At 34.6% G+C, this 11,190-nt stretch overlaps 1 protein-coding gene across 1 annotated transcript in view; it reads right to left on the bottom strand.

Annotated features, from left to right (window-relative positions):
• Positions 1-591: 591 nt before the first annotated feature.
• Positions 592-11,190, bottom strand: part of LOC123557779 (protein jagged-1-like) — a 31,704-nt gene continuing 21,105 nt past the window's right edge. The window contains exons 2-10 of the mRNA XM_045349466.2: positions 8,313-8,464; positions 7,779-7,890; positions 7,014-7,136; positions 4,611-4,730; positions 4,209-4,322; positions 3,724-3,786; positions 2,812-2,954; positions 2,223-2,337; positions 592-1,070 (exon numbers count right to left, since the gene is read on the bottom strand). Of these exons, the coding sequence (XP_045205401.2) occupies positions 730-1,070; positions 2,223-2,337; positions 2,812-2,954; positions 3,724-3,786; positions 4,209-4,322; positions 4,611-4,730; positions 7,014-7,136; positions 7,779-7,890; positions 8,313-8,464 (1,283 nt within the window). The 3' untranslated portion in view covers positions 592-729. The remainder of the gene's footprint in view (positions 1,071-2,222; positions 2,338-2,811; positions 2,955-3,723; positions 3,787-4,208; positions 4,323-4,610; positions 4,731-7,013; positions 7,137-7,778; positions 7,891-8,312; positions 8,465-11,190) is intronic.

Below are 11,190 nucleotides of genomic sequence, written 5' to 3'. Positions count from 1 at the left end.
ATCACGCTAGCCCTAAAAATATTAATCAAGGCTGCTGTCTGATTTTGCAACAATCTATCATTACCGCATGTAAATCTTAAATTACGAGACAAATCTTGTCTAACCCTGTCATGGAACAATTCTCCGTATAATTAAACTTAAGTTATTTGCACCCAGTAAAAAGATCTTTTCACAAGTACAAAGTTGTTCTTTCTCGCCGCCGAATTAGGTCATATCTGTCGTACAAATTCTTATCTTTTGAAGAAAGAAGGTCTACGAGTGTGTAAAGCTTGCTATTTCGTATATATTGAAAGACTGCATGGGCTTCGCTGCAAAGTGCAATACATAGCTTTGTTGTTCAATCTCTGAAAGGAGTGTTCTAGAAAGTGTTTGATCTTTCTTGAACAAGACGGGTGCTTTTTATAAGATTTGAATATAAAAACACTTTAATTAACATGAGTTTTGATATAAGTGAATATGTATATATCTAATTTTTCCAACACTGCAATTATTTTTTAAAAACTCGAATATGACATTTAAGCGGCGAAATTTGACTTTAATGCGTCAAATCACGATGAAACCAACTCGTTCATAAATTAGAAAGGACGACAGTTAATGCTGACCACTTCTTTATTTCAATTGCATTCTGATACAGTTCTATATTTTGTCTTGATATACAAACACACAGATATAAGTTTTAGCTTAATTACTCATTTTTCAGATTTTATTGTACATGTGTCTTGTACTACGTCAATGACATGTGTTTTGTAGATTTTCGGATCCTGGGAAACCTATAGGTACACATGAGAGTCGGGCTGGCAAGAAGACGTAGTTGGGCTGGCATGCTTGAATGTACGATTGTCCATTCCCGTCACAGTGTACATAGAGGTGTGGGTCGCAGTGATGAGGGTATAGGGCTTGGGTGAGTGTTCCATGCTGGTGACATGGGCTGAATGTCGTTGGTATGATGCAAGTAAGATCCTGTTGGTCCCAGATGTAACCCGGTTGACAGTCCTGTTCCCAAGCATGTCCCCATATGTCACAATGAATGTACTTGCTGCTTACACCAGGGTACGGAAAGAACAGATTGCCTTTAATGAAATAAATAAAAACAAAAATATTGACAGAAGATTTATTTACAAACAAGAAAAACGATGATGTCCTTTATAACAGTAACAAAAGAATAGTCCACAACCCAAGAACACAGCTCCCCCCACCCACCCGATCGAATCACGGTGACTGAGCTTGTAAAGATATATGCACGTTATATTTGCACATAAAAATGCATTGAAAAAGTAGGACATATTGATATTATAGACGAAACAAACAAATAATGGAACACAGTCGGGCACTTTCTCGGAACACTTGGTGGCAGAAATACAACCATGGACTTAAAGCCTCAAACTTTATCCACACATTGTTTCAATGTTAAAGGGCAATGTAAATAAAAGCGAGTCCATATTATATACAAGCCGGCTCATTGAATGTGGGCTATATGGTTTTGAATGTATGATGTCGAATACTTCTTAATAAATGTAAAAGTTATTAAATACACAAATATTTTGGAGTCAATGGTGACCGTTCTGTGTCTGTTTTTATTTCAGACAAACACCTTAAAAGATTCCATGAAAAAGCAGAATACGATCTGAACTAAATAACTGACTTGGTGGTTGCATTTGAACTGCTCAATTCTTCCTGGGGAATTCAGTTCTTACATTTTTGACAAGAGAATAAGTTAACAAGATTTTACTGGAAATAATTCTTCTTAACTGGAAGTCCTTCAGAACTAAGCTTATCTTTTAATCCCGGAGATTTTCAGTGAAGAGGGCACCTTTACATTGCGCAACCTGAGGCTTTTCCATGGTGGATTTAAATTTATTGACAAATTATTTTAATAATGTTACGCTTTGTAAATGTTTGCTTTAATGTGATCTGTTAATTTCGATAGGACATCTAACTGACTACAATGCAGTCTGCTTCTACAATACATCATATGAGCCGCACCATGAGAAAACCAACATAGTGCATTTGCGACTAGCATGGATCCAGACCAGTCTGCGCATCCGCGCAGTCTGGTCAGGATACATTCTGTTCGCTTACGGTTTCTCTATTGCAATAGGCTTTGAAAGCGAACAGCATGGATCCTGACCAGACTGCGCGGATGCACAGGTTGGTCTGGATCCATGCTGGTCGCAAATGCACTATGTTAGTTTTCTCATGGTGCTGCTCAATTATAGAGTTACCCTGTAGAATGTTAAACCGGGAGCACGGGTTTATAACTCCAGTAACAACTTTCTCACAAGAAGCTGAGAAGACTTGACCAGGTGCAGCACACTGAGAACAATCGGCATAGAAGATCTAGAAGCAATTAAAGAAAAACATTTATTTCTATGATCACATTATTTTCTCTGTGTAAACAATGAGATTCTGGTCTTGTTATTATCATATACACCATTCAGCACTTTCATAAGACCAGTTACTGATATATACAAATGGTCAATATTGGCTGAGGATTTAAAAATAACAACTTCAAACTGTGATCATTTTGATACAAACACGTATGTGCGTTTGACTGTTTCTTCAACTTCTAAAAGTTTTAACTCCAATAAAATTAAACCTTTAGCATGTTGGACACGACTGAGTCTTTGACTCTGTGAACAGTGTAGATCATGATTAGACTGCACGGATCAAGATCTGCACTGTTCGCCATTCAGTCAGTATGTTTTTTGTAAGTACCCCTTTTAACAGTCAATGGTACTGTCCAAATTGAAAGATGGACCAGTGCATTTTAGAACTTTAGAATGGGAATAGGTTAAAGATACATGTTGTTACCTCATTTGGTGGGCAATACACAACGTAAGTCTTGCCAGAAAGATCACACATCAAAAACTTCTCATGGGAGTCCGGGTGCGGAAATCTCGTTTCCCCAGCCAGAACGCTGTCCTTACTGCAAGGTGAATGGAAATGCCAGTTCTCTACAACGATATAAAGATATACGAAGCAGCAATTAACAAAGATAAAACAAAGAAAGAAAATAAACCGAATGAAAAACCAGTGGTGAAATTTTCTCAGGATTGTTTTTCTTAAAGAAGTGTTGTTTTTTTTTCAATTTTCTGAAGACGTTTTCATATTTTAAAAAAGAAGTATTAAGGAGTTTTAGCTTAGTTTGCCCCGGCTCTGCTGTGAAAGTTTATTTGTACTATATTAGTTTGAATACAAATTGGACAACATATTTAAGAAATACTGTCATGTTTCTTTGTCTAACAACGCTGATGATCTGTCTCTAAAGTTACAAACCTGAGTTTGGGAAACAGACTCAATACTCAACATTTTCGAAGGTTGATTAAAATACTGTGATTGAAAACAGAAAGTTTTAAGCCTGGCCTCCAGACTAAGTTTGACAATCAATCTGGTGCGCATACACATTTACTTTTTAACTTTTCAAATCACAAGTAATGTTGTAGAACAAGGTATATTAAAAGGCTAAGTTATGACGCAACAATTTCATTATCATTACCATCATGAAAACTAATTTATTCATATACATGTATTTCAAAAATTACATTTACACAAATGTTACGAGTTAACGAATTAATTTTTTTAAGCGAGTGACTTATTGTATTGTGAATGAAATTGCTTAATATTTTTCTGTAATCGATACTAGGTAGCCGGTGCAATTAGATAAATTCAGGTGAAAATACTATAAGGATAGGGATTTCATAATCATCTGATGAATAAAAGTACCTGTACAATTAAAGTATGACTCATCACAGGGTATTGGAACAATGCCCCTAAAGCACTGAACATCTGAAATGAAGTGCAATTGATATGAATGACGAATCACCTGTAAGATATAATCGGAACTTTGGCCTCATGTCCTATAAGCAGTGGCAACAAAATACAAAGAATGAATCCGCCAAAATATGTGTTATACCATTTCAAAACTTAAATATAGCAAATAATATGATATCGTGGAACCAAATATTTCTATACATAAAAATACTGTGAAATATGTTCCATGTGAGCAAGGAATCAATTTACAGGTAAATTATTGCAGGACATGCAGATTTTGATGGCAAGTTTTAATAGCCAATTTAAACTCATTTACATCTTGCACTTAAATGACCACTGTAGACTTACACACGAAAAATCGTACACAGATCAATTACAAAACATTTAATGCAGTTTTCTAGTTGACAATTGTCAGGCCTTATTAAGAATGAGATTACCGATATCGCAGTTTTGCCCTGTGTAACCATCTGGACAGAGGCACATGTAGCCATTCACTAGGTCCAGACAGGTACTTCCGGACTGGCAAGGGTAACTTGCACACTCATTGATGTCTGGTAAAGAACATAAATCATTACAATAATCAAAGTACATAAGCAATAATTGTCGAGACAGACATAGTTAGTTGACGAAACGCTCTATATATGTAAACTATATTGTTTATGAATAATGGATCTGTAAAGCTTAATAGCTGTGATTTAAAAATATGTTACAATATTCTATAAACTGGAATGTAGGATAGAATACAATAAAATAAGGTGATACATTTAAAGAAAAATAATACTATAAATCAACAAGTAACTATGTCTCTTTTAAGGACTATGAATAAGAAAAGAACAGACCGGTTTGACAATTCTTTCCGGTATATCCAGGTTTGCAGTTACATCTGTAAGCATTTGCTCCGTCTGTGCAATTAATGCTTGTAGCACTGTTGCAAGGGCTTGATGCACATTCATCTATGTCTGGAAATCAATTATTTACACATGGAGATTTGTTATTTAACACTACTTTCGTTCATATAAAAATATTTGCAGCCATAAATTGACGAACGCATATACTTAAATGGCCATAACCGACAAATATCGAAGTTTCCTTTAAAACTACCAAAATCTCGCAGTTCAATGATATGTTTAGCTTTTCCTTTCATGTACCGTAATGCAAGGTGGGGACCAAATGCACGTACACACAGATTTAAGATGACAAAACCAACAAATATCGTCGACGAAATTTAATTTAAAACGAAATACCGGACACAAAATATTTCAATGATATTTTCAGTTTTTCCTTTCATGTCCTCTAGTTTCATGCAGAAACCGAATGCGTTATACAGAATGCAATAGAGATTGTATATGCTTGAATCAAGCCTGAATTTGTCTACGTACATAGAGACTTAAAGGGACATAACTGACAAATATCGAAATTTCTCAAAGAATCTCCAAAATCCCACACTTAATAAATTTCAATTATTTTTTAAAATTTTTCCACTCATGCCAATGCAATATATACAGCATACAATAGGAACTGTATACGTTTGGATCAAGCCTAAAGAAAACGATGTAATAAACGACAAATATAGACATTATTCTAGAAAGGACTATTACCAAAATCCAACATTTAGAAAATTTCAATGATATTTTCAGTTCAGTTTTTCTTTATATGTCCCGTAGTTTTGTGTGGAAACCGAAAGCAATATATATACAGCATGCACGCTTGAACGAAGCCTAATGTTACTGACTAACACATAAATTTAAGCCACTGGCCCCCAGATTTTGGCGTAAAATGATCTTTCTTTAAAATGAAGTTTGGTCATATCATGGACATTAGAACATGAGTTTTTGTTTCTAAACTATCTTGAAAAGAAAAACAATAAAAAACAACAAAAAAAAAACCCCGAAACAAAACAATAAACACGTCCGAGTCAGGAATCGAACCTGGGCCGCCGCGGCAACGTTCTTGACCAATACTCCACGGAGGAATACGTGCATAATGGTCATTAAATATATAAAGCTTCAAAATTATAGCAGTTTACCTCCGGTATCCCGATACAAACGTTTTTCAATTTTAAAAGGAAAAAAATAGAAAAACAACTTATTGTTTAATTGATACGATGATATTATAAAATCCGTACATATATCCTGTTACATTGAAACGATGATATTGTAAAATTCGTACATGTATCATGTTAAATTGATACGATTATATTATAAAATCCGTGCATGTATCATGTTAAATTGATACGATGATATTATAAAATCCGTGCATATGTCCTGTTACATTGAAACGATGATATTATAAAATCCGTACATATGTCCTGTTACATTGAAACGATGATATGATAAAATCCGTACATATGTCCTGTTACATTGAAACGATGATATTGTAAATTCCGTGCATATATCATGTTAAATTGATACGATGATATTGTAAAATCCGTGCATGTATCATGTTAAATTGATACGATGAAATTATCAAATCCGTGCATGTATCATGTTAAATTGATACGATGATATTGTACAATCCGTGCATGCATCCTGTTACATTGAAACGATGATATTGTAAAATCCGTGTATGTATCATGTTAAATTGATACAATGATATAAAATCCGTGCTTGTATCATGTTAAATTGATGATATAAAATCCGTGCAATTATTCTGTTACATTGACACGGTATGATAGAATCCGTGCATGTATCAAGTTACACTGATACGATGATTTGTAAATCTTGTGCATTGTTTATGTTAATGTGCCGAGTCAACTGATAAGTATTTGTTCATTGTCAACAAACAACAACAACAACAACAACAACAACAACAAAAACGATTCGAGTAAGTCAAGTGCAATTTTTGTTGACTTCGATGATTTTGTTTGGCTTAAGACTTGTTTATAGCATGGGATTAACCCTTATCATGCTGGACACGATTGGTTCTGCCTTTGCGACCAGTGTAGTCCGTGCAGTCTGATCATGAGCTGCACTGTTCGCCATTCAGTCAGTATCTTTTTGGTAAGCATCCCTTTTAACAGTTTATGGTATTGTCCAAATTGAAAGATGGACAAGTTCATTATAGAAATTTAGCAAGGTAAGGGTTTTTCTGAAATTTTCCGAGTATGCAATATTCACGTAGGTTCAGAATCTGTTTAATGAAAGAGTAATTAAAGAGTTTGCTAAAGGCTGACATAATTTAATATGAAGATAATACCAAGTATGATACGAGTTAAAACTGAATAAATTACACGTATACTTTACCTATATGACAGATATCTCCAAGGAAACCTTGGGGACAGGTGCATGAATAACCGATGCCATTAAGGTAAGAAATACATGTACCACCATTCTCGCATCGATCTCTGCCAAGGGCTGAACATATGTCTGAAACATCAAAATACAACGCATTTCAATTATCGTACATTGACTTCGCATCATCGAAACTAAAAAATAATTAGATTTGATTGATTGTATCATAATGACTTACAGTTATTCTAATATGCATAATATTGTCGTATTTCTATAACATTTAGACATCCGTTTACCTAGGAAACTATAACACCCGTTATATATCATGGGAAACATCACTAAGTCATATGGTTTAGCTCAGTCATATGGTTTAGCTCTCTTATATATAGCCCCATTTTTAATTCCGTATAAATCTAGAAAAATATGCTTTATATTTTGATATGAAGTACAAAGGTAACATTTATGATTTAGAAGTGAAAACCGGTATTACATTCTTCAATAATTCATATTATTTAACATTTCAAAAGCACCTCAGCCTTGTTTGTTATTAGTTTTGGTGAATGAACAGTTACTTAAGACCAGCTTTTAGATAACATACAATATATTTGGAGAGTATTGCACTTCTACCGTTAAATGTGTGGCCAAGCAAAATCTAACATAGATCACCGTAGTAGAATGAGGCCGTAGTTGCTGGTGCGTTTATATAGTATAGCACGACAAAAGCGTTGGCGAACCTGATAAATTTAAAGAAAGGCTAAATGTATTATCGTATACAACCTTTGCAAGCGTATGCATAATGACCCGGGCACCACGATGTTACTGCTACTGTCTGACCAGTAGGGCAGGATCTCGAAAACTTGTTGGCTATGTAAGCTCTGTACTGCTCTGTCTGCATAAAATTACACAACAGGTCAGTATAAAATTTAACAACACATGTAAATTATCGAAAACTACACAAAACATTTCTTTTTCTTTGAAAAAAAAAAGATTGTAAAATTGTTATTGATCGTTTATAGACATTTCAGTGTGAAAACATTTCAGTGATATTCTCTGGATCTGTTATATAACTGTGAAACAATTTTATTGGCTCAATAATGATAATTAAATCTGTAAAAAGACCCTTTGGAAGCATAGAATGCAACCAAGAAGAATAATAGCAGACTCGATTTGACTGAGTCTGTTCATGAGAGGTAATGAAATGTGCAACGCCTCTCACGCCAACTTGCACTCTATTACACATATGTTGAATGGACTCCATGATCCCAAAGAACTAGAAAATATAACAACAAGAATAAGAATTATTGCACTAACGTAACATTTTGTTCCCTGACTTTCGCAGTACGATTCATGACAGCATTCTCTTGGTGTTGCTCTCTTGCCACTTGCTAGAAACGAATTAGCGTCATACTTAGAGAACTCGGCGTAACACACATCATCGCATGTCCCCGAGCAAGGTCTGTGTACTGAAAGGATAAATACGACATAAGATAATATATGCTATAGCTGAGTACTACTAAGGGAAGTTACATACAAATGTAGACGTATTGTGTTGATAAGCTATTCTAAATGCTACAAACCGTTTTTGCTTTAAATTTGTTTGTTTGTTTTGGGTTAACGCCGTTTTTCAACTGTATTTTTGTTATGTAAACGGCGGGCAGTTAACCTAACCAGTGTGCCTAGATCCTGTACCAGTACAAACCTGTTCTCCGCAAGTATATGCCGATTTTCCAACATGAATCAGAGGTGGAGGACAAATGATATCAGACACAATGTCATTTATCAAATCGTCACGGAGAACTCACGACCCCGAGATCCGTAGATCTGTGCTCTCCCTTTTGAGCTAAGCGGGTGTTCTTTTTTGTTTTGTTTTTCCTTGAAATATCACAATCATAACATTTATTGTTGCTTTATTAAAAGAGTAGGAGTATTTCATATGGTACACTTACCGAGAATTCATACTTAGATACATTTTGAAAGTACGAAAAATACATTAAAGATATAAATGTATTATGGTGCAAATGAAAACACTTATCGAAAAAATGTCATCTATGAACACGATTAGTAACCACCTGGTTTTTTTTTTGCCCCTAGTCCGTCTGTCCGTCAGTCATAGTGAGATCCTGCGATATTTTTAAAAAGTACAAGATATTTTTCTCGAAACTTGGAATATGCACAGATGCATATATGAAGAATGCGCAAATCCTTTTATTTTATCGCGATTCATATTTATGACAAAAAGTGGCAAAGTGGGATACTGCAATAACTTAACCTTTAGCCTGCTGGCGGCAAGTGATTTTGCCTTTGCGACCAGTGCAGACCAAGATCAGCCTGCACTGTTCGCTATTCAGTCAGTAAATTTTTAGTGAACACCCCTTCAAGTAATAAATGGTACTCCCCAAATTGAATGATAGACCAGTCAATTATAGACATTTAGCAGGGTAAAGGTCCAAAAAGATATTCTTTTATGAAACTTGATAAAAGTGTATATGGAAATATGCAGAAAATGCAAGTTCTTTTATATCATTGCTATAGCAACAATCGCGCTTGATATGGCAACAAATATTCCGAAAGTATGATCAAAAGTGGATTGTGCGACAATTTACAAGTTAAAAGACAGTACATGTATGATCAAAAGTGGATTGTGCGATAATTTACAAGGTGAAGACAATACATGTATGATCAACAGTGGATTGTGTGATAATTTACAAGGTGAAGACAATACATTGCGAAAATACATATAATTTTATCCATTCGTTGATTTGTCTATACTTTTCACAAAATGGTGAATCGCATCATAACTTAAAATGTACCAGATAATTTTGCATGAAATTTTACACATGGATAGGTGGTGATATGGAAAATATGTACATAATTTTTATTGCTATGGTATCCCATTTAAAGGCAGATTTTTATTTCAAACTGTTGAATTTAACAAAAAAGATGCCATTAAAAATACCTCTCTAAGAGGTAGAGTTAACTAAATCAATAACTTACCAACGTTTTTAAAAATCATCATCAAAACACGTAGGAGGTTAATATCAATATGTTCAACGAGTACTAAATAACAAATTTACGCAACATCCTGAAACGGAAGTCGCAGCAAATGTCATTGTAGTTTTGAGTTTTGTATTAAGGCATAAAGTGTTGAGTTAGCTAGATATTACTACACAGAGAAGAGACATGAAATACGAAATCCTCGCTAGGTTTTTCAAACTTAATCAAATCAATTGAAAGGGGAATATGTGTTTAAAAGTCTACTTCTAAGTATACATTTCCTATATTGATTTGCAGAAACAGTGACAATGACCCTGATGACTTTGTAAAGTAAAAGTATATGTAGATCTTTTGTACAAAATGAATACTGTATAACGATAATCATATAATAGTTGCTTAATACTAATGTAGGGTTAACGCACGTTTTGTTTTTGTGTAACAACATCTGCTGAATCCCAAGGGATTGGTTGGTGCACTCGCCCTACGGGCTCGTGCACCAACATAGCCCGAGGGACTCTGCAGATGTTGATTCACGAAACAAACGTGTGTTATCGCTATTCTTGCATAAAACACAACTAAAGTGCTGGAAATATCGAAAAAACAAGACTATTCAGCTGACATTTGCCAATCGAAGTCGGCCGTTTCAGGTTGTTATGGACACATGTTTTATTTATGCATTTCAAGGGCCTACAGAAACAGTGCATACTTTATAGATGTCGAACGGACATTCTTGATGTGGTAATTTCTTTAATATTAAAAATATGTAAAATAAGTATGACTCCCCCTTTTTCCGATATATCGGTAGGAACTTTAGCTTTAGAGGCTCGGAATTATGAGAAAAGGGCATACACAGCATCCTGTCTTTACACATGCAGGTGAGGTGCCGGCAGAACACAATTCAGCTTGGTTTAAATTAATAGTCTGTCCCTTACGCTTTTTAAATGTGAACATTATCGTTTAATAGAAATTGGTATGATACCTATATTCTTCATATCGTTAAAAATGAAATATCTAGGCCTATAACGTAGAAAATTTTGCTTTGCACCCCACCCCATCGCGATCAAAGTTTGATAAACACAAAAATTTGAATTTTTCCAACATCGATATAATCAACTTAGATTGGATTTATAAACTCAAACATGGTTGGTGAGATCTACAAATAAATTGAAAAATATATGATAAATACCTTCTGTTC

Source organism: Mercenaria mercenaria, chromosome 5 (genome assembly GCF_021730395.1).
Source record: "Mercenaria mercenaria strain notata chromosome 5, MADL_Memer_1, whole genome shotgun sequence".
Classification (NCBI taxonomy): Eukaryota; Metazoa; Mollusca; class Bivalvia; order Venerida; family Veneridae; genus Mercenaria; species Mercenaria mercenaria.
Note: the sequence above shows the minus strand (reverse complement) of the source record. Positions and strands in the feature narration are given on the sequence as shown.